Source organism: Populus trichocarpa, chromosome 6 (assembly GCF_000002775.5).
Source record: "Populus trichocarpa isolate Nisqually-1 chromosome 6, P.trichocarpa_v4.1, whole genome shotgun sequence".
In the NCBI taxonomy this organism is placed as follows: domain Eukaryota; kingdom Viridiplantae; phylum Streptophyta; class Magnoliopsida; order Malpighiales; family Salicaceae; genus Populus; species Populus trichocarpa.
The window spans coordinates 25,195,709-25,219,548 of record NC_037290.2 but is presented as its reverse complement, the minus strand read 5'-3'; the positions used below and the strand labels follow the sequence as shown (position 1 = coordinate 25,219,548).

At 34.1% G+C, this 23,840-nt stretch overlaps 4 protein-coding genes across 6 annotated transcripts; 2 read left to right on the top strand and 2 right to left on the bottom strand.

Annotated features, from left to right (window-relative positions):
* Positions 1-535: 535 nt before the first annotated feature.
* Positions 536-5,415, top strand: LOC7471594 (protein WVD2-like 5). Of its 3 annotated transcripts, none has more exons than XR_002982599.2 (10): positions 536-800; positions 1,590-1,827; positions 1,910-2,161; positions 2,248-2,288; positions 2,526-2,597; positions 2,720-2,819; positions 2,915-2,986; positions 3,071-3,181; positions 4,574-5,070; positions 5,187-5,415. XR_002982599.2 is itself a non-coding variant. In XM_024604275.2 (10 exons), exons 3-10 carry the CDS (start codon positions 1,594-1,596, stop codon positions 5,000-5,002), a joined length of 1,311 nt encoding a protein of 436 aa, XP_024460043.2. In that variant the 5' UTR covers positions 536-800; positions 942-999; positions 1,590-1,593; the 3' UTR covers positions 5,003-5,415. The 3 variants fall into 3 exon arrangements, 2 of the variants coding, with proteins under 2 accessions (XP_024460043.2, XP_002309627.4); XM_024604275.2 differs by adding an exon at positions 942-999 and having other exon boundaries at positions 4,574-5,415; XM_002309591.4 differs by having other exon boundaries at positions 4,574-5,415.
* A 1,459-nt stretch (positions 5,416-6,874) lies between these two features.
* LOC7468636 (uncharacterized) lies at positions 6,875-8,322 on the bottom strand. The gene is made up of 3 exons (XM_002308630.4): positions 7,639-8,322; positions 7,360-7,535; positions 6,875-7,258 (listed from the first exon to the last, which is right to left on the bottom strand). Exons 1-3 carry the CDS (start codon positions 8,050-8,052, stop codon positions 7,093-7,095), a joined length of 756 nt encoding a protein of 251 aa, XP_002308666.4. The 5' UTR covers positions 8,053-8,322; the 3' UTR covers positions 6,875-7,092.
* Positions 8,323-14,522: 6,200 nt separating this feature from the next.
* LOC7471593 (photosystem I reaction center subunit psaK, chloroplastic) lies at positions 14,523-15,354 on the top strand. Its single transcript, XM_002309590.4, has 3 exons — positions 14,523-14,718; positions 14,823-14,903; positions 15,013-15,354. Exons 1-3 carry the CDS (start codon positions 14,635-14,637, stop codon positions 15,238-15,240), a joined length of 393 nt encoding a protein of 130 aa, XP_002309626.1. The 5' UTR covers positions 14,523-14,634; the 3' UTR covers positions 15,241-15,354.
* Positions 15,355-19,651: 4,297 nt separating this feature from the next.
* Positions 19,652-23,620, bottom strand: LOC7471592 (EIN3-binding F-box protein 1). The gene is made up of 2 exons (XM_002308629.4): positions 23,363-23,620; positions 19,652-22,372 (listed from the first exon to the last, which is right to left on the bottom strand). Exons 1-2 carry the CDS (start codon positions 23,385-23,387, stop codon positions 20,457-20,459), a joined length of 1,941 nt encoding a protein of 646 aa, XP_002308665.4. The 5' UTR covers positions 23,388-23,620; the 3' UTR covers positions 19,652-20,456.
* Between the last annotated feature and the right edge of the window lie 220 nt (positions 23,621-23,840).

Below are 23,840 nucleotides of genomic sequence, written 5' to 3'. Positions count from 1 at the left end.
TTTAATAAAATAAAAGTTTGACTATATATTTAATGAGTCCAGATTTAAATTGAATTTTATAATTATATCACCTTCCCTTCTCTTAAAAGGTGAATTTTATAGAAAAACTAAAAAAAAAATTATTCGTTGGACCGAATTTGAAAACGTATGTATTGGCAAATAATGGGACAAAAATACAATCATTCATCACTCCCAACATAACTCCCCATATTTCTTTCCTATCCTCTAGAAAAAAAAACCAATCACAAACAAGAGTAAAAAAAAAAAAAAAGTGGCTAATAATAAATCTTATTTTATTCCAAGTACGAGGACTATTTAGCAAAACTAAACAATCACTTGTGTATTAATGATCCAGTAACTTAAAATAACCGCACCAGAACCGCCCTATTTTCCTTTACAAAAAAGAAAGAAATAACAGTATATTTTATTCTTTATCTGTTTATCAGTTACTAAAAAATAACCGTATCTCTCTCCAACTCGTATAATTATACGTACCCCATACCCCACCCTCTCTTATAGACAGACAGTGAGTGACCTGGAAATAAAATGGATTTGAAAGCCTCTGTTTTTTAAATAGCCTTTTAGAGCCTTACAAAACAGAAAAAAACAATAATATAATTTTCATTTTATTTAGAGAATAATCCGAGGAGAGATCGATCTTACTGTTTCCGGTCGGATCCCCCGGTTCACGTTGCCCGGTCTTCTTGTCTCAGATCCTTCGTAGCCTTTGATAAATCTGTTATTACTGTTTTGTAGTGGCTTGATTGATGGAGTTTTGATTTTTTTGCTCGCATCTCGAGGTAAGGAAGTTGTTGAAGTGTTGTTGTTTCTGTTTGGTTGCTGAGAAAACTTTTTCAACTTCTTTCTCTCATTGTGGAGTGAGATTTGAGTAGTTAGTGAGCTTGTTGGGTACTGAACGGAGTGTTGATTTTTGCTGCTAGGATTTTTTTTTTGCTGTGAGCAGATCAGTGTTGAAGGAGCGATATGACACTTGGAAATGTAGAGATTCTTTTGATTTGCTACGAAATATTCGTTTGGAAGATTTTGTACTGATTTGATTTTTTTTTAGGATTAGAGATTCATTTAGCGGAATCTGTTTTTGTACAGGTCTTGTTTGGTTTCCGAGAAAGTGGAGGGAAAAAATGGTAGAAATTAATCAAATTATGAATTGAATTGATTAGGTTTTTGTTTTTTGTTCACTTCGTCACTGTAAATTTGGTGACGAACCGATGAAGTCTCGCGGTTTGTCAGGCATTTTGTGTACTATTACTGAAAATTGTGTGTTAAGTGAGTGCCTTTTATGGTTTTGGAGTATAACGTAATGGGTGCAGGGCGTGGTTATGTTTTGGAGAACGAAGAAGTATGAGTTTGAGGACTGGTGTGCATAATTAGGAACGAAGTTGAAATGTTTTCAATGTTTAATAGCATTAGTTTCTAAATATAACTCAATTATCATATGAAAATAGAGAATTGGTTTTGGCGGTTTGAATCTCACTGCCAAGTGTATGTTTTCATGTTTCGTCAAAATCATTTTTAGTTGCAAATCTTACATTTGTTTTGTTTATTTATTTATTTATTCTTATTTGCAGAGTGATGGATTCTGATAATCATCTTTTGCCTGATGGTGGGCTTGAGGCTGCCCATCAAAATGGTGGTCATCAGCAAAGTCCTGCTGCTGGAGAGGATGGTGTTGTTTCAAATAATTTAAATGGGAGTGTGGGGAACACTTTTAAGCTTGATGATGGCACTACTGATAATTTATCTACCGGGGAAGTAGAGGATGAATTAAAGGCATACGTGGGAAGCAATGGACTGCCTGTTTTTAAGGTAAGGAGATGTTCCAGTCTGTGTATTTAGTTCAATGAGTAAAACTAAGCCTGATTTTAAACTTGATGCTTCTATCATAAAGGAAGGAGAAGTAAAAGTGAAAGATGCTGATAATTCAGAAAATGCTAAATCTCAGAAAGGTCCGGGAAAGAGGGGTACTGCAAAGCCCTCGCACCTGAAAAATGCCTCAGCCACTCAGGTGAAGAAAGGTAAGGATGGAAGAGATGCTGAGGTGCAACTCACTGTTTCAAATGGTTCTGTTGCTGTAAATTCACAATTAAAACAGCATTTGAAAAGTAAATCATTCAACGAGAGGCAGGGTCAGGCATCCAAGGTAGAAATTGACATTGCTTTTTGCTTTTGTACCTACGACCACCTTTGCATTTGCTTATCATTTTTCTGCTCGTATTCTTTTAACAGCAATCTGGGACGTCTGATGCAGGACCACCTGAAGGCATTGTGTATGTATTGCTTGCATTGTTTGCGTGTTGCCTTTTCTTTTTTCTTAATGTCATGGAGCTGCATGTCTATCTTTGTTAATTTCACTTCTTCTGTGTAGTGGACTTGCTGGTTAATTCATTAAACTTGATCCAGAATGTCTGATTATTTGAAGTAGCTGTTAGAATTTTTAATTCACTTTGTATTTACTATTGCTTTTTCCTCTCGCCATTTGTTAATGGTGGTTTTGCTTTATACAGGGAGAAGACGAAACTGAAACCTTTGAAAAAAGGGCCTGTTGATAAAGCTGAAGCAGATACAGACTCTACTTCGTATCCTTTTTTCTTTGAATGTGTTGTCATTTCTTCTTCTATGAGCAGAGGGCAATCTTCAGCTTATGACTATTTTACCTTTTTCTGTGGCATACACAAGTTTTTCCTTAATTGCACTGTAGAAGTCCCACTGTGGAAGATGCCAAACCTCGCAAGGTGGGTGCACTTCCAAATTATGGTTTCAGCTTTAAGTGTGATGAACGAGCTGAGAAAAGGAAGGAGGTTAGTTCTGTACTCAAAGCTTCTTGATTCTCCATGTAAACTCCCTAGCAGTAATTATGGTGTTAGTGTAATATCTATAATGTTATGCTGTTCAGTTCTATTCAAAGCTCGAGGAAAAGATTCATGCTAAGGAAGTGGAAAAGACTACTCTGCAAGCTAAGTCCAAGGTATAGAAATGTAATGATTTCTATGGGCTTTGATTTCTGTTTGAATTCGTTTCTTGTCCTGGCAATCATTTGATTCTCTCACAGGAAACTCACGAAGCTGAGATTAAGATGCTTAGGAAGAGTTTGGGTTTTAAAGCAACACCTATGCCCAGCTTTTATCAGGAGCCTGCACCACCTAAGGTGGAGCTAAAGAAGGTAAAATTGTATTTTTTATCACTAAAGTCATGCTTGTTGTCTCTTGCATTCTTGCTTTCATACAAGACTTGTCGCTCCCCTACCCACACACTCAAAAAAAAAAAAAAAAAAGTGGTGCATTTGCTGCCTGTCTAGTTGCTGAACCATTAAGTTTTTAGGAATGCAAAATAGATTAGGTTATGTTATGTTATGTTATTCATAGCTTTTGGAACATTTCTTGAATAATTTTAAAGCAACACCTATGCCCAGCTTTTATCAGGAGCCTGCACCACCTAAGGTGGAGCTAAAGAAGGTAAAATTGTATTTTTTATCACTAAAGTCATGCTTGTTGTCTCTTGCATTCTTGCTTTCATACAAGACTTGTCGCTCCCCCACCCACACACTCAAAAAAAAAAAAAAAAAAAGTGGTGCATTTGCTGCCTGTCTAGTTGCTGAACCATTAAGTTTTTAGGAATGCAAAATAGATTAGGTTATGTTATGTTATGTTATTCATAGCTTTTGGAACATTTCTTGAATAAATTTCTGCACTCAACCAATCCCTCCATTGCATCCAATTGTCAATATTGGGTCATGTTGTTTTTTGTTTTTCTGTTATCAGTGCTTCATCTATCTTGGATTCATTTATTTGGCATTTTTATAGTTTAAAGTAAAGAAACTATACCAAGTTACTGTCCCTGATCATAATTTTCATATCACGTGCTTTTGTCTTTGCATGTTGTGTTACATCCATCTAATAACATGATTATTTTGCTGTGATTAGCATCTTTGCTCGGTAAGATTCATCCCTTTCACTGCCTATGCTTGTATCATGAGACCTTTTGTTGCGGTGAATGATTAGTATTAGTGTTGTACCAATGATTCATTGCTTACTTCTGATTACCTGCACTCTGCAGGTTTTTACCATGCCAGTTGTTCAAATTTGGCAACAAACCTTACCTTATGAAATATACTATTATGGTCCTTTTCCATTTAGATACACCAGTGATAGGGTTATCATATTCCCCTGTGGAGCAACTTATGGTTGGATAACACTAAAAGCTACACCATGACAATCTTTAATTTTCTTTTGTACCAAAACTTTCAGTTAGGATGTTATACGTGGAAAAGTTTTTGGAGAAACCCTCTAATGCTACCTTGATCCCTTAATTAACATGTGACTATTATCAACCTAATTAATTCTACAGGCATGGCTTTGTGTTTATGAGTCCTGTTGATTTTTGCCTTTGCGTTTTACAATGGGTGCACTACCATGGGATTTGGATGATCTGATCCTATTTGACAATTTGTCTCTGTGGCTGCATTGATGTCTTGGTTAACTTGTTCTTGATGTATCTGGCAGGACTGTTAATCAATTGAAATTACGTTGGTCTTGATGTTGTTACTTTGATGCAGATACCCACAACAAGAGCCAAATCTCCCAAGCTAGGTAGAAGGAAGAGCTCATCCCCTGCAGATACTGAAGGAAACAATAGCCAGAGCTATCGACCAGGTCGGCTAAGTTTGGATGAGAAAGTATCTTCAAACATTCCCATCAAAGGACTTTCCCCCGCCCATCCAAAGAAGCCACAGAGGAAGTCCCTTCCCAAACTGCCTTCTGAAAAGACCAAGTTATCCAGTGACGAAAAAACTAAATTGCCTAAAGCATCAAATGAGGAAAATCCCACCTTATCTAATCAATCAAATGAAGGTTCATCTCCCACCCAAGAGCAGGAAGCTGTTTCAAAGAATGAGAGTGAATTTCTCCCCGGAAAAGATGAGACAGCGGTTAAAGAGGAAGCTCAGGCCACGTTGGCGAAAGATCCAGTAGCATTGGTGGTTTGACCTCAAAAACAAAACAAGAATCGAACGGTGTATGCAAAGCCCTCAAATCCATGTGCGTAAATAAAAAGGTGAAAGACCTGAATTTATTGGACAATGAAGGCGTAAAGGATTTTGCATGATAGACTGTGATGGTTGTGTCTGTCCTTAGTCAACAGCATTGATTGTTTTGTGTGCATGATTTCAGGTTGCTGGTCTTTTCACTAGGGCTCTACATTCTTGCAGTATTGTATGTTATCACTTGCAAAAGTTATTCTAATTTACATGTTATTTCTTATTTGCCTGCTGTATTGAAAATATTTAGTAAAATTTTGGAGAAGTCTGCTGTTAGATAGGCCATGCCATTTTGTAAACCTGTTATATTTGGACAATTGGATATTGTTGATTAAGGTGACTTTGGTGGTGTGAACTGCGAATCCTTTGTGTCTTGAGTTTTGGTTTTTTTTAACTTTCGATCTTTCATATTCCATTGTAAACCAAGGCAATGTATTGGGAGAGAAAAGATGGAGGTAATTATTCAAAATAGTCAGTAATTCTATGATATAATCTTTACCATGCGTACATTTTGAATCTCGCAAGCCAGCTTTGGTCTCAATTCCCTGCCCATGAGAAATGAAATGAGTTCGAAGGAAGAGTTTATCCCCTGCATTCTGCAGACTCCGAATGAGAAGTACATCTCACTGACATTTTTACCAAAGCAATTCCCCCGTTTTCTCAAAAGAATCCAGTGGAAGTCCCTCCCTAAACTGCCATTAGGCCAATTTATCTAATGAAGATGGTGGAGAGACCATTGATATGTTGTATCAGAATCAGAACTCAGAAAGGACGAGTGATTTGGTGACCCGGTGTCTAAATCAGGTTTGGTGTTTCAGAACCAGAACTAAATCAGGTTTGGTGTTTCAGAACCAGAACTCAGAATGAACAAACCTGGTTGAACATACTGGGTTTTTAGTGATTTGGTGACTCGGTGTCTAAATCAGGTTTGGTTAAAAACTATGTTGTTTCAGAACCAGAACTCAGAATGAACAAACCTGGTTGAACATACTGGGATTTTAGTGATTTGGTGACCCGGTGTCTAAATCAGGTTTGATTAAAAACTATGTTGTTTCAGAACCAGAACTCAGAATGAACAAACCTGATTGAACATTCTATGTTTTTAGTGATTTGGTAACCATGTTTAAACCAGGTTAGGTTAAAAAAACAGCTATTTTAATAAAATAGTTGGCCTCATGTATTAATCTAAAACCCCTTTTCAAATCATTTCGGTTTTGCGGGAAAGAATTCATTTCCTGAAGCAATAAATGAGGAAAACGCCACTGTATTCAAATAAATAAAGGTGCGTCTCCTACCCAAGAGCAGGAAGCAGTTCAAAAGGATAACAAGTAGTGATTGGAGAGGAAGCTCAAGCTCAAGCTACCTTGGCGGTTTGAGCACAAAAACAGTGAAAGATTTTGCATGATGGATTTTGATTTTTAGTTAATCTTGTCCATAGTTAGCAGCATTGAATGTTGGCGTTTGCGAAGATATTCTTATTCACATGTTATTTGCTTGCTGTGTTCGCCATATTTTGCAAAAATTTGGAGAAGTCTCCTGTTATCAGATAGGCCAACTCATCAGCATTGCCCTTCATTTTCACATCCCCTTTTTGTCTTCTGTGCCTCAAATTTAACCATTTAATTTGGCAATAAAACTCAGAAGACAGCCCAGGAGAAGAAGAGAGCACGTGAGTCCTATATTGGACATTAAAGCCCACATAGGAAGTTAAGAATATCTTCAGCAAGACGAGGAAGAGCAAAAGATACTAAAAGCACAGAAATATTTTAACAAGAAGACGAGGTTAATTAGCAACATAAATCCACAATAACAAGACAAGAATAGGACCAAAATAAACTCTTATCCCTTTCTTTCATTGATGATTGAACATTGTATATTATTGATTCTATCTTCTGCTAGATACTTCCAATAACTTCAACAATTGAGCATAATCATCATCATCCATCTTGACTTGGCATCAGAGATCTCTCTGTTTGGTTCCATTTACAAAACTGAAGGTGTAAGACCGAGATTTACACCACAGACAGGCTGTATCAGCGTTAAGAAGCAGCAGCCAAAGGAGGGAATCCTTGAGGAAGATTGTATATCTGTTTATATGTTGGCAAACTATCACATTGAATTTCATTCTGCTTGGTCTCTTCTTCTTCATCACCATCTTCTTCACCAGCATCCCAGAGGAAGTGAGCATAAGAAGCAAGCACATAACTGCATCAACAAAAATATGTAACATCAAACTTGATTAGCTAAACAGATTATATCATCTAACCATCTCTAAATAAGTCAAACATGTTTATATTTTTCTTTACCAGTCATCGGGAGAGGACTTGACAGCTTGATCAAAGTAGGCCTGAGCACGATTACTGTCCTTGTGGTTATTCCATATTAGATCTCCGTACATTGACAAAACATTCCCATCATCTCTTCCATTTGCCAGAATTGCTTTCTCACAGAACTCCTCTGCCTTCACAACATCACCTCGTACCTAAAAACACATCTCTTATGATTCATAGCAATTTCCCATTTTTCTTAAAAGGAAATCAAGAAACAACAAATACAAACACAGGCACATATTGTTTTACGCTTACCTCTTTCAAGAATTTAGCGTAGTTTGCAAGAAGAAGAGCATCACCAGGATAGGCCTTGATCATGTTCTGGTAATAAAGATTCATGCTCTCATGATCACTTTCATAAGGCTGATGACCCGAGTCCCAGCTCCCACCACCACCACCACCACTGCCACAAATACCACCACTTCCACCCCCTGCACAGACCATCTCCTCCTCCTCGACTGCTTCTATGCAAACGCTCATTTCTTCTTTTTCCTTAAGGACTGGTGACATGAAAGAACGTTTAGAGAACATTCTCTCTCTGGTCAAGTAGAGTGGCTTAATATCAGCCTCTGATGCTGTTCTTTGAAGGCACATGGACACTGGCCGGCTTGTTGATGACTGGCAGACAAGTGTCCTTAATACCGGTGTAGAAGTACTTCTAAGAAGCATTTTTTTCTTCTCGTTTCTTTTGAAACCCGAAATGTTGTCTCAAAGATGGACAAAAAAGAAAGAAAAGAAGGCAGCATCTATATATATATATAGATGCATGGATGGATGGATGGGAGGGGAGGATTTTTAGCTTTTTGACTGAGAGCATGTGGTAATTAAACCCATGCTAATAACTGGAGGTAGAGAAGGTAAAGGCACAGAGGTAGCTAGCTAGGGACGTGAATATTACGAGTCTTTGAGGAGTTACGTCAAGCTGACCTAGGAGTTTTGGTTTTGGTTTTTGGCCACGAGGTTGTCTATTTCTTCTGCTCTCGTCATTGGAGGGCACTAGCTAGGGAGGTAGCTGATGATATTTTGGTTCAATAATATCTTAGTTTATCTTCTAATACGGATTAGAGTTTTGAATTCATTTTTCCTCTTGATGTTTGCTAGCAGCTTGGTGGAGCTCGATTAGAAACTTGTTTTTAGCACATGGTTTTTATTTTTCCTGATGAAGTTGTGATGGTATCGGTGAATTTCTTATCAAATCTCACGTTCATATGATGCAAATCAAACAAGTTTTTTTCATTTGTTTTTACATGGTGGAGTGTTTGAGATTATAATAATTTATATTTTTATATATTTTTTAATTAATTTTTTCTCCTCCCATATAAGTTCTTTTTCTTTGTTCTTATTCTGTGAGCGTTCATATATTTTTTTATTAAATTTTATATCAGTGCATCAAGATATTAAAAAAGTATTAAATTAATATTTTTTTTCAATAAAATATATTCTCAGAACACTTCTAAAAACAAAAACAATGCATTTCCAACAATCATACCCAGGAAGAAGTTAAAACTCAATCACTAGACGTTGGCTGCTGGGTTTAGCTTTTTGTTGCGTTTTTCAAAGACTTTAACAATTGAAAAATGACAAGTTGTTCCTTTTCTTTTTCCTTGATGAACAACTGGATATGGGGATAAGCCAGGTGATAACTACTACTATGGCCAAAACCCACGCCTGAAAAGGAACAGAACCTTTCGCCATCAATCCATCAAAATATAATTATCTTTCTTGGACCCACTGCAAGAACACCATGCTTGCTCACAGCAACTTCTTACTGTTGCGACTGAAATCCAGCTTATATGGTGTGAACTTTAGTTCCATTATTTCGATGTGCTCTCAAGATACAAGATATAATGGTGTGAAATGAGACTTTGGTTAATCTTTTTGTTGGTCTTTCGTCTTCTTTTTCTGCATAAAATAAATAAATCATCATGCTTTATTCATTATCTCACTATTAAAAAGAAAACCCGATTGGGATGGTAAATTATCTATGCACCTAGACACAATGCAATGTGAACGAAAACAGTATAATTACACTCTTTCCCTTCCTAAAAAACACCATTAAGGTAGCTATCGACGGTGATGTTATAATTTAACAAGGACTATTGAGGGTGATATTGTAATTTAACAAGGATCAAAAGCTCATTATCATATTGATGGAGAACAATATATGATTTTTACATTTTCTTAGCACACTAACTAAAATGACTAAAATACTCTTAAAATCTAAATAAATCTAGCTAATGTTCATTTGTTTTTTTGCTTCTCAATGCACAATGAATTAACTTAATTACCCTTTGAATTATAATTTTTGACAAGTTTAAAAATTATTTTTTAAAAAAAAGTTGCTTGATTGTGTGTTTGCACGCGTCAACATGTCAAGTCACTTCGCACGCTTCTAGTGGCGCGTGTAATAGAGGAAATTGGTCATTTTTTTATGGTTTTAGAATCCTCCCAGCATTCCCTTTCTGATGAAATGGTGCGTGCAATGTTTGGTATGATGCTTTGAATCTGGCCACCTTTTTATTTCTATTTTTCTCTTTTTTTTTCTTACTCTTTTACTCGAAAAACAAGCTGCCCGATCAAAAAATCTATGTTATTCTTTTATTTTGTTTAGATTTCAGATTTAGTTCTCTTGCTTTTGATTGAATGATTTTCATCTTGATTCATTCTGTAAACTTTAGATTTATTTTTTATTTTTGCCTTCATTTAAATGTTTTTTTTCCTCTTATTTTGTTTTTGTTTCAAATTTGATCCTTTTTTTTATATATCTTTTGTAAAATGTATGATTTTATTTTCAATTTCACCCTCAAATCAAACAATGCTATTTTTCCTCTTGTTTTATTTTTGTTTATATCTAGTTCTGATTATTTTATATTGCTATTTTTTTTTCAATTTCATCCTCCAACCTTGTGTTATTTAGGGATTAAGGGTCGTGGTTTTTTTTAGTTGGGTTACATCGGGCCATAACTCAAGTCACATATTTGAAAGGCTAACCCATTTGATATCAGTCTTTTTTTTTACACTGATTTTCTTTTTTAATTTTATCATTCAATACTTTAAATTTTATCCATTTTTTCAGTTTCTTTAAAAATTATCATGACCTCATGAATAGGTTACGGGTCTAACAGGTGCACTCAGGTTGACTTGTGTCATTTCCTTCTGTTTTTTTTTTATTTTCTTTTCGCTACAATCGATTAGATTGAAATATATCTGTCATTTTTCTCCTCTCAATAAACAATAATTTTTTTTTAACCATGATCACACTTTTTTTTCATAATTTGATCAATTTGATATTATATATTATCTATTTTTTGTCATCTTATTGGGTAAGATAAATTTATTCAACCCAACTGAATTTATAACCCGAATTGCAATTTTTTTTTATAACTTTTTTGAAATATACTTGTGGTTTCTTGACATTGTTTTTTAATTATAAGATTTTTTTCCCCAGCCCGTGTCATAGGCACGTGACTAGTGATCATCTAAAAGGTTATGTGAACTTGGTGATTATCAATTGGTGACCACTATAGATTTTTAGATGGATTTTTTTTAAGGTGTTATATTTATATTGACTTTGAGTTAAAAACAATTAAATTATCTTATTAGCTGTATTAAATAACTTTTCTTATCATTCAATAACTTAATTAATTATCTCAAAATTTAATTATTTGCTGATATTATTATAGAATTATGAATCAAAAAATATATAATTACTTTCAAAGGAATGATGCATATTATTTTCTTTGTAACAAGTAAGTGATTATGAATTGTTAAATAGATCTGCTAAATGAATCATAAAAACAATATCTTATATTTTTGTAATTTAGTTAATTATTTTATAATTATGATGGTTACAGCCAATTAATTATAAATTCAGATAAAATAGTTTCTGTTATCTTAAAAAAGAGAACAGAATATCATTTAAATTGTAAAGAAATTATTTTTAAGTAATTACAAACTAATAAGTATTTACACGTATTGCGTCTTAAAACGCAAAACATTACAATTATAATATTTTGAAATAACTATAGCAAGCATTGATATATATTTCAATATAAAACATAAAAATCAATTAAATAATATTTCTATAAAATATTAATTATGGCTCGTGAACATAGAAGATAAGTTGAATTTGGAGGTGTAACAGTGAATGAATTCTGTTTCTTGAATTGTGGTTTTTTAGCAACCATTTTATTTTATTTTTGAAGCTCCATTATGAACTGCGAGTTTCAAAAGCACAAAGATTTTATTTTTATGTTATAATCTGTTTTTTAAAGTAATTTTTAAAATATATCAAATTGATGTTTTTTAAATATTTTTAGATGATTTTAATACATTAATATCATAAATAAAAATATTTTAAAAAATATTTTAATATATTTCTAATTAAAAATTATTTAAAAAAAATATTACATATCATAATACCAACCAAATAAATACTTGAGTTTTCGACAGCCTTCATGGAGAAGAGATTGGATTGGATCATAAGGCTTGGGCTTATTACTTACTTTCAATGATAAAGTTAGTGCCCTTTGGACTTGGGCTTTATTAACCTAAATAGGCCTTTCATATCTACTAGCCTATTACATGCATGAGAATATATTTATTTCAAAATTATTATTATTATTATATTAAGAAAATAAAATAAAAGTTAAAAATTTACTCATCCAATCTAAGAAAAACATGTTAGGTTACGAATAAAATTACAAAAATCTTGTCAGCGAACAATTGTTTATTAATTGTTACAAAAACTGTAATGCTTTAAATTATAGACTTGAGTTAAAATAAATAGCTTAATATATGTCAAATTAAATATTAAATAATAAATTTAATTTAATTAAAAAATAAAATTCCCTTTAAAAAAACTAAATTTAACAAAGATAAAAAAAAAAAACCCCAATGCATTCCTTGTTATTTTAAAAAGAAAGATAAATCTCGTATAAAGAGAATAAAAAAATTGTTAGAGGATGAAATTTGAAAAAAAAAAAGAGTTTATAAAAAAATTCAAGTGTATCTAGTAAATTTGGGTTAAACTCTCAAAGCCGCAATCCGTTAAATTCTTGATCCGGACTCAGTTCGGGAGCTCAACACCTAAAGAATTAAATGTTAGAGGATAAAATTAATTAATTTAATTTAATTTTTTTAAAAATTCCTTCAAAAAAGCTAAATTTAACAAAAAAAATCAAGGCAACCCATGTTATTTTCAAAAAGACTAAAAAATACTAGAGAAAGTGAATTAAAAAATAACAAGATGCTAGAGGATGGAAAAAAAGCTTGAAAAACAGGAAAAAAACAAGGAAACCCGTGTCAACTTTGTAAATTGGGTTTAATCTCTTAAACCTGTAAATCGTTAAATTTTAGACCCGAACTCAACTAAAAAGCTATACACCCGGCTAATTAAATGTTGGAAGATGAAATAAAAAAAATCTAAAAAAAATCTTGCAAGGTCAAAAAATACAACAATAAAAAAAAAATTAGATTTGACATGCAAAAAAAACAAAATTGCAAAAACCATATAAAAAATAAAAAAATAGTAATAAAAAGAATATGAATATTGGGAATAAAATTGGAAAAATTCTTAATTTAATAAATTATTCTAAATATAAAAAAATGCAATAAAGAGAACAGTGACTAAATTAAAAACAAAACCTTAATTTCATAAATTATTCTAAAATTTAAAAATTATAATAAAGAGAATAAAGATTAAATATTGCGTACAACAAACCTCAAGGGTTGATTTAAGTTTTTTAAAGCCACAATTAGGCTACACGCGCCATTTATTTGTGGACGGGACACCAAGATGCTTTAGTTGCCACTCTATAAACATGGTTTTGGCCACTAGACAACGCTGCATGTGTTGTCCGAAAGCAGCGAACATTGTTTATACATTTCTGATTTTTTTAAAATTTTCTTATTTATCAAATTACTTTAGTGTCCCAGTAACACTCAATAACTACTAAATCACCACATCTAAATGAAAAAAGAACCTCTAAGTCAAAGATAATTTATTTTTTTAATTTCCAAAGACAATGAAGTAATGTTCTTATTTAAAAATTAAGTCAAAAACTAAAAAGCCCTTAACCTAAGTCTTTATTTTTAATCTTTTAAGGGCAATTAAGTAATCACATTGTGCAAAGAAAATATTAAAATACTGTCAAACCCTTCCATTTCTAGTAAAGACCAATATGTCCCGTGAAAAACACTCTCCTACCCCTAAATCCAAGCCCTTTTAGTTCGCCCATCAAGGGGTAAATTAGTATTTCACTGTGCAAATCTACAGTGAAATATTGATCTCTTTTAGTATATGGTATAATATAACATGTAGACATATATTCTCTCTACATTATCTTTATCTCTTATATCTCAAGATATTAACCAAATACTATGTCAATATATGTATTTTTTTTTTGTTCTCCTTTTAAATAATAAGTAACATTAATTAAAAGATGATTAATATTATTGCTCTCTTAATATATTATTTGAGAAACCAACGAGTGTTAGAAAGTGTAATAATTTATGTTTTTTTTTATATATTTTAAAGATATATTTCACTTGAAAAAATATTAAATTAACATATTATTTTATTATTTTTCGATAATTTTGATACATTGATATTAAAAATTAAAAAAAAATAATCTTAATATATTTTCAAACAAAATATATTTTTAAAAACTATTATGCATTATCATTCACACTTTATGTAAAGCAACATGTCCAACCACATAAACACGTAAACCATCATTAGTTAACACGAGTGAGATTAACTTACAATACCAACTGCTTTCAGAACCAAGATCACAGAAAAATCAAAGTGGGCAATATGAACAAGAGGACCGTCTCATGCCATTTTAGATCATCCAAAAGGGCCTCAAAGCAAAGCTTTATCCAACTGATGTCTCGCTACACAGTCAAAGATTCACATAGCAGAATGCCAGGCAACATCAGCTTAAAAGATGATTAGCCATTATATTTACATTAACCGTAGGACTAATTTTCCTAGTTTGGGTAAGACAGATATCTTGCCAACAAGCTCAGCAAGAAACCTTATCCAACTGAGCAGTCCTATAGCCGAATGCCAAGTCAGCTACCTGTATCTAAGTGTATCCATTCCTAACGTTCTGAAGCCACAAGAGCAATTTGTGGCTATGGTCTTTTAGATCCCAAATTGTACTATAAATAAATTTAAAAAAAATTATAAAATAAGGGAGGAGAGTGGTTTTCCTGGGTCAATTTTTTTCATTCAAAGAAGCAAAAATGGCAGCCACTACCATGATGACTGCTACTGCTCTCCCACAATTCAGTGGCCTGAGACCCTCAGCTGCCCCCGTAAAATCCCTGGTTAGTGATATATACTAACAAGAGCTAGGGTAATTAAGGTTGTCTTCTCTTGAACATATGTAGACAATATTGATCGAAGTTGAAATTTCTTGTACATCATGCAGGCAGCTGTTCAGCCTACAAGGCGAAAGGGAAATGGAGCCCTGGGTGCTCGTATGGATTTCATTGGTTCGCCCACAAATTTGGTAATGATTTTTACTGATTTATGTATTTGTTATCTTGCAAGAGAATTGAACGTCTTTCTTACAAGGATTAAATAGGGACTGAAACAGTTTATGCTTTCTAAATTGTCAGATAATGGTGACTAGCACAAGCCTCATGCTATTTGCTGGGAGATTTGGGTTAGCCCCATCAGCAAACAGGAAGGCAACTGCAGGATTGAAGCTTGAAGTGAGGGACTCGGGCTTACAAACTGGCGATCCAGCTGGTTTCACTCTTGCTGATACCTTGGCATGTGGGTCTGTTGGTCACATAATTGGTGTTGGAGTTGTTCTTGGTCTTAAGAACATTGGTGCATTGTAAAAATCTTTATAAGCATCTTGATCGAAGTACTTTGCTTTTAATTCTGTCTCTGCCGTTTTCCTCCCCATGTAAATGCTTCTTTGTCTGATATTTTGAGGAACAGCTTGTCGTCAACTATCAAATTTTGTTCAACATCAAGTTAAGAGAACATCCTACATGGCTAAAGAGTGAAGACCAAAGAAAAAAACTGAGAAAAAACGAAGCTGCAAATAGCCTAAAAACTGTTAAAATATAGCTTGTATATTAGTATATTAGGTAGTTAAATAGGCTATTTTTATACAAATGCCCTGGTGGTTCATATACAGATTATGAAAATACTTTTGGTATTATCATCAATTTATAATTTATATATACATCAAATAATGTTAAGATAACTTTCCTATGAATTAGATGAAGAGGCCTATATGAAATAACTAGAGGGTTTTGCTCTACCAAAAAATAAATATAAAGTCTGAAAATTGATTAAATTTCTATATTGATTGAAAAAGGCACCTAAACAATGACACAAGAAATTTAATTCTGTAATTTTAAAATATGGTTTCAAACATAATAGTGATGATAAATGTATTTATTCTAAATTTATAGATGATTTCGGTGTGATACTATGTTTTTACGTGGATGACATGTTTATTATTAGTACTAACATGAATGATACTAAGAAATATATAACCTCGAAATTTAAAATGAAGAACTTAAATGAGTTAGATATAATTTTGGATATCAAAGTAAGAAAACATAGTGAAAGGTTTTGCTCCTTGTCAATCTCATTATATTGATAAAATCTTAAATAAATTTAATCATTTGAATATCAAAGAAGCAAATACTCCTTAAGATGTTTTCTTTAAGTTGACAGAAAATACTAGTAGATCAATTGCTCTAATTAAATATATTAGTGCAATTAATAGCTTAATTTATGTCATGCATTGTACTAGACCAAATATTGCTTTTACGGTATGTAAATTGTCTTGATATACAAGTAATCCTAGTAATGATCATTAGAAAGCAATTACAAGAGTGTTTGGTTACTTGAAAACGACTGTGAATTTTGGATTATTTTATAATAATTTTTTAGTTGTACTTTAAAGTTATAATGATGCTAGTTAGATAACTAATGTAAGTAATAATAAGTCAATCTTTAAATGAATATTTATTTTAGAAGCAGTGCTATTTTCTAGGTTTCAAAGAAACAAATATGCATAACTCACTCTACAATGTAATCTGAATTCATAACTCTAGCAGCCGCAGGTAAGGAGACAGAATAATTGAGAAATATGTTATTGGATATTAAGTTGTGACCACAACCGATGTCATCTATCTCTTTACACTGTGATAATCAAGCAACTATGTCTAAAATATTTAGTAAAATTTACAATGAAAAATCTAGACATCAGTTTGAGACATGAATATGTAAGGCAATTAATTTCTGACGATATAATTATCATTATGTATGTCAGATCCTGCAATAATCTAGTAGATCTTTTCACTAAAGGTCTCTCATGAGATTTAGTTAGAAACACTTCTACTAGTATGAGATTAAAACCATTTAATTAAACTTACTAATAACACGAACCCAACTTTTACTAATATCTTTACTAGTTAGAAGTTTCATGGGTAATAACAAATTATTAGTAAGAGTGATGTATACTAATTTGTGTATGAAATCAAGATTTAAAAAATTAGCATTCCAAATAAATGGGAGGATGAGTGATTAACACTTTTAATGAAATCTCAATGTAAGAAGTAAATTTCACCTATACAAATATATGAAATGGTTCCGCTTCATCCAAAGTTTGAAAATTTTGTAAATGTTCATGAATTCAAGAAGTAGCACAAGACCATATTAGTGCTAAAATAATAGTGAACTTTTGTTTTGGATTAATTGGATCATGCGTGTAGTATTTCCAATTCTATTGAATGAAATCCTAATTTTAGCTTTTTTGCCATCATGATTTCATTAGAGTACTGAAATGCTTACCCTTGGGAGATATTTAAATCTAAAGATATCTTCTTTTATACATGAACCATGGTGCCACCTAATATTACAAGTTAAGTGGAGGATTGTTGTTAAAATATAACTTATATATTAAATATTAAAGAGAACTTTATCCCATATTGAAAATGTAAAAGATTTCGTTATACCTTATAATATAAGGGACATCAAATCAATAGATTTGGATGTTGAAGGAAAGATTTGAAGGGAAAGCCAAAATTGATACACACACACACATTGGTTTGAAGAGGTGTGCCTCTAAATTTTATAGACATATTGATCTGAAAGGGTATTTTTTTCTTTATAAATATCAGTTTGATGTTGACAAAAATTAATTAGAAATAATCTTTCTCTCTCTCTAATTTTCCTCCACAAACTCTCTGTTTATGTTTATCAGAAACAAAACATAACTTCTTAACAAACTTATAGAAGTTATTGTGTATAAATTTAAGATTTTGCTGTATTCTGAAGATATATTGATTTAACTCTGCAGCACATGTAATGGAGGCAATTAATACCTTAAAGATAATGATCTTCACGTCTTAAAGCTTATTTGTTATATCCACTGGCATTACAAAATCGAGGTCCAATAAGCAATTTAAGGAAGAAAAAATTGATATTTGAAGAATACCAAAAGGTATTTTCATGATTTCTTTTGCTCTTTCTTATCAAACTTGGTACAACTAGTTGACTAGTTTCTCAAGTTGTTTTTGAATTGGATAATAAATTAATCTAGTTAAACTTGAATGATTCAACAAATCAACTCGCTACTTGACTTGGCTGAACTTGAGTAGATTTTGGCTAGGTTAACTTTGATGATATATATGTGTGTGTGTGTATTATTTAAAATGATCTCTTTTCATTTTTTTTTGTCAAGATATTTTTTTTTTCATTTAAAAATTATCAAAGCAATGTCGTGTCATTTTGACATTTTCCTTTGAGCTGGGTTACATCCTAAATTGGATGCTATAGCTATGGTTTAGACACCATTAAGTGTTATTTCTTGCATAACCACAACTTTAAACATTAAATGCAAGGTCCAAAATCAATACTTTTCTCATTTTAAACCTAATTAAGTCTCTGAATCTTTCGTTTTTTAATCCATAATTTCTAGTGAATGCATTAAGTAAAGCTATAAATATCCCACTTAAGACATAACTAAAAAGAAATTTGATCTTGATACACAAAAAGTCTCAAAAATACTTCAACTGTTGGGAGGGGAAAAAAAGTCTACACAAACAGGCAAGAAATATCAGATTAGCCCTCATTAAGCAGCCCTCGGAAGTTTCAACTAAATTTGTCAAACTTGGAAGGCCCAGTTCCAAGCTCCTTCTCTCATGTGACAAGATTTGTCAAATCCATGGTGGGATTTGTAAATTGCCAATTTCACAATCACATGGGGACATGAGATATCTTGTTAGTGATGATGAGATCTTTTGAATATAGCACTGCTTAATTTATTTTTAATGGATTTTTGTGATTGATTTGAGAACTCCAATCGTTAACCAGACACAAAAATGAGATTCCCAAGTCAAAAGTTCAGTAATGAGATGGTGAAAGAAAGCTGGCAAAAAGATGGGTTTCCACTAAGTTGGATTCTTATGCTAACCACTACAGATTTTTCTACGATCAGCTTCTTGAATTATGCTGCCCTTTCACATCTCGCCATGATCATCTGAGAGATTATGTAGCTAACCACTCTAGATTTTTCAGATCCATTCTTGATTATATTGCATGCTTCAACATAATCATCAACATAAAACTAAAACTTTTTTCTTGGATAAGGATATAAAACTAAAAACTTGCTTCTCCAAGTGATCAACCACGTTTTAAACTGCAATTGGCATGATGCTTTTTACGGTGAACCGCAGTTAAAAGTGCCTGTCTTGATTAGTTTTAAAAAATTAACTATTCTACTCGGTGGGTGTGAACCTTCCTTTTTCATAGTGTATTGTTGAGTTTTTTTTTTATCATATAGTTATCAGCTTACGTAGCCATCTTGTCAACAGTTTCAGCTGAAAACTTCCATTTCCTCGCACTTTCCCAGACATTGTACAAGGACAAAGACAGCTATGAAGCTTCCTATTAAAGTCTAGACACCACAGAAGAAAAATAAGTAGCAAATTCAATTCACCTGCTGGATACATTGAACCCAACTCAGCATGAAGTCATTCCTAACAAATCGAAACCAAATTTCAAGTCAAGCAACATGTGACCCCACATGAACCACCATGTCTCCCGTAAATTCATGTGTCACAAACAAGCCTTCATCAACTATGGCATGCTTGACCCCCCATTCATACCAGAAGCAAAGGATACTGTTTTGAGATAGGATTTGTTGAAAAGGGTTCCACTGTAATTCTTATGTAATGACTTCCTGTTATCATCAGAAGAAAAATTATGATAGATTGATGCAGAAGCTTTTATTTATAATCATTTCCATTAAGATAAAAACATACATCACAAAAAGGGTGGATATCTATTTCATTACATGATAAAAAAGGTTGCAAGATACAGTTCATGAAGAAATGGAGCCTGTAAAAAACTAGGGCTTGGATAAAAAAGCAACCCCTCATGAAAGAGGAGGTTGTCATGGCAGACTGTATAACTTGCTGCCACGGCCAAAACCCTAGACGACGAGGCACCGAAAAGTCAAACTGCCAAAAGCAACCAGAAAGACAGACCAGTATTGGTAACCCACCCTTCGAGGAAAACAGCGACCCAACCATCACGTTCAGAAACATGATTACAAAAACAAAGGAACTGAAAGCCTGATATGGACAGACTTGACACTGGTACTTCACGAAAAAGCTTCAGCCAACCATGGTAGTCATGATGCTGAACTAAAACACCGAGTGATAACACCCTGAAACATTAAGGGAAAAAAGAAAAAAGAAAAAAAGAAAAGAAACCTGGAACCAGAACTTGGCTACTGTATTCTCAGGGAACGGTGGCCACGAAGAAACTAGCACTTCTAACAGATTCCCAGTGAACGGAAACCTGAGAAAAAAAGAGGGTAAATGGCCACATTCCCGGGAAAAGGGAACCCAAGTTCTGATGGTAGTGGAAAGACCCATAGCTGATGGGCCCAAAAACTAAACAAAGCTGCAGCGGGAGCTGCTGCTCACAAAAGCTGACTATTATCTGAGGCTTCCTGCTTTCTCTGAACCCCCGACCTTTACATCTGCAACCCTAATCTTGGATTAAGTTTTTAACCTTTCCCCAATTAGGAAAGAATATCGCACCTCCATAACCTCTCCACAAGCACATCAACAGTGCTGCTGCTAATAGCATTGCAGTGCTGGAGATTCAACCCCAAGAGGGTCCGGCCCAGTTTTATGAGGGCAAGTAAGCTCTTATCTGATATCATAGAGCAACCTGACATAGAGAGGACCTGCAGATTGAGCTGGTTTGAGCGAGCCATGGCTGCAATACCAGAATCAGTGGTTGCACACTTTGAGACATCAAGGTCAGATAGCAAGAAACAGTTTTCTGCTATTGCCACCAAACTTGCATCGGTTATCCTCCTGCATCCATCAAGATTTAGCACTTCAAGAGTCCAACCATGCTGCTCAGTCATCACTGACACCACTTTGTCGGACAAATTGACACAACCACTGAGGTTAACCTTCACCAGGCCAGCCTCACAGTTCTCAAGCACTGGGAGAAACCCAGCATCAGTTACTCCCTGAAGCCCACTCAATTCCACATTCTGCAGTTGCGGGCACAACTTACCCAACAAAGCAAGACTACCATCACCAAAACCAGGGCAGTTGCGGATGGACAATGATCGCAGGGATTTGCAAGGAGACAGCTCAGGCAAGTCTAGCTTTAAGTCCTTAATCCCAAAGCAGTTCACGAGAGAAGCAGCCTTCAGATTTGCACCACAGTTTAAAAGGGAACCAAAAAACCCAAATTGGGTGATCCTGTGGCACTCCTCTAAAAGCAGGCTCTCGAGTGACACTGCAGATTTTGCAAATGAGACGAGTCCATTGTCAGATAAGAAGGAACACTTGTGGAGGTTGAACTGTTTCAAATTTGGGCAACCCTTTCCCACAGCTTCAAGTCCAGTATCTGTCAATCCCACACAGGATGCAACTGTCATGGACTTCAACTTCTGCAACCCTTGGCCATTACCCATGACCCAAAAACCCCTCTCGCTGACATTTGAGAGGCTTGTCAGAAAAAGATCAGTTACTGCCTTGCCATAGTGTCCAACAACAGCCAGGGACACATCAGTGATGTTCAAAGCTTGGAGCTTCACCTTTGTCAAAACATTTGTGGCGGAAGATACTAGGGCTGCAATTCCTTGATCCCCAATAGCTGGGCAGTTTTTAATTGAAATGGACTTCAGATTGGTGCAATGTTGGCCAACAGCTTGCAGACCTTCATTACCAATGTTTGTGCAAGATTCTATCACTAGATCAGTCAGATTGGGGCAGCTCTTTGCGATTGCAAGCAAACCCTTGTCAGTAATTGCAGGGCATTGGGAAAGATCTAGCTTCTCCAGCTTGTGACAGCCATTTGCAATCTCTGATAGACCTTCATCCCCAACAGACGGCAAATTCCACAGGGAAAGAACCTTCAGAGATGGGCATCCACGAGCAATTGCTCTCAGGCCTACCTTTGTCACTCCTTGACTGGAATTGCTTCCACGGATAAAAAGCTTGCCCAATCCTCCCCGACTAGCAGTTCCAACAGCAATGGCTGCAAGTCTAATATCTGTGGCCTTTTTCCCCTCCAGGCTCCTGGACAGATATCCATCACCCTCGATTTCCTCATCTTCAACCTCACTTTTCACTTGAGTGTTCTTTTTAGCTGATTCGTTCTGGCTGCAAAGCTCATCCTTGCAGATATTGCTTAGAAGACTAAGCCAACGCTTTGAAACACATGCACAGGCACCTCTCTCATCGCCTCCAGGCAAACGTCTGAAGATTTCAAAGAGGCATTCATCTGGCAAAAATTCAATAGAAGCTTGCTTTTTCTGCTCGAATCTCTCTTCAGTGAAGACAAATGGAGCACTGATGCGAGACCTCTTGCGTGAAGGAAAGTACACGTCCACAGGACGGCCGATAGACAAAAAGAGGTTCTGCTCCTTATGGTTTGTGTAAATTGGCCCCCCAGGGCAAAAATCATTTTCACCTACAAAACCAAAACCAATATCCTCCATTAATAAAGTAAATCCAGCTAGCACTTATCAAACAAATACAATAAATTTACTGCAATCAGTATCCTCCAAAATCCAAAAGCAAGAATGTTTTAAGTTGATAATTAATTCCTTTAACAACTACAAAACAGATTCTTTATGAGTTCTAAGACTAAAGAGACTACAAGTAACTAATAAACTTACAAGAAACGCAAGTTAAAACAGATTACTACCAATAACTATCAAAATGATTATTGGTCAAACAACAACAAGCACATATCTCAAACGAAACTTTCCAATTTTGATCTTATGTGCAAATTCCGATCAACAATTATTCATTGATTAAGATCTGAAAGGCTTCATCTTTTTCCACCAGTAAATTGTTTATACAAGTCAACAAGCCGTAGTGAATTCGAATCTGAATAATAAGATTACAGATTTCATCTGCTTATTATGTGCCCAAAACAACAACATACAGTTTAAGCAATATCTGATTTTCTTAGACAATATCAAACCCTCTAGATCCATAAACAGACAGCTTCATCAAATCTCAAAGAACAATTTCTCTCACAACAAACCCTCAGGTCAATCCTAACATACCTGATTTACAGCTATAGACCAAAAACCAAAACAAACCCCAATAAATATATTTGAAGGCAAACAACAAGCCTTCATCTTCAAGATCTATCTTCAAACATAGCACCTATCCTATAAAACCGAGTCTAAAAAACCTATAACTTTTAAAAAAAACTCCAAAATAAGCTCTAAAAATAACCTCTCCAATAACAAAATTCATTAAAACCCATACGGTCAACAGGAAAAAAAAATCCCAAAAAAGAAACTCTTATGTATCAGACATCAACAATTCCATATGATCAAAAGCAAAGATTATATCAAAGCTAACTAGACATATAATTCAGCAGAGAAGACAAAACAAAAAAAAGCATGGAATTTGAGAACATAAAAGAAAAATTCAGAGTCTTTACCAGCAAATCCAAAGACCTTAGACATGGAAGCAGCTCAAAAAACCCTGAGAGGTAAAATCCACCCAAAAACCCTCCAAAGAGAGAAAAAAAGAGAGAGCCCGAGAAGATAAACACCAGAAAAAAACTGTATATATCAGAAAAACAAGAATTCATGAGAGATGTTTGAGCTACAAGGACATGGGAACCCTATTAGATAGGGGAAAAAGGAGAGATAAATGAATGAAGAATGTGTGTTTTAGGTAATGAGAGGCTTTTATTACAAAAAGTGAACGGGGGGTTATGGTACATGACAATACACACCAGTACACCCCACATGCAATGAATTTGCACATGAGAGGAGGTGGGGTTGCTTTGTTATGTTAATATTCTCTCGCCACTTTTTGATTCATTGAATACAGATAGTGGTTTTGCTTTTTCCTTTTTATTTAAATTTGAGGTTTTCCAAAATAAAAATAAAAAATATTATCTGAGAATAGTT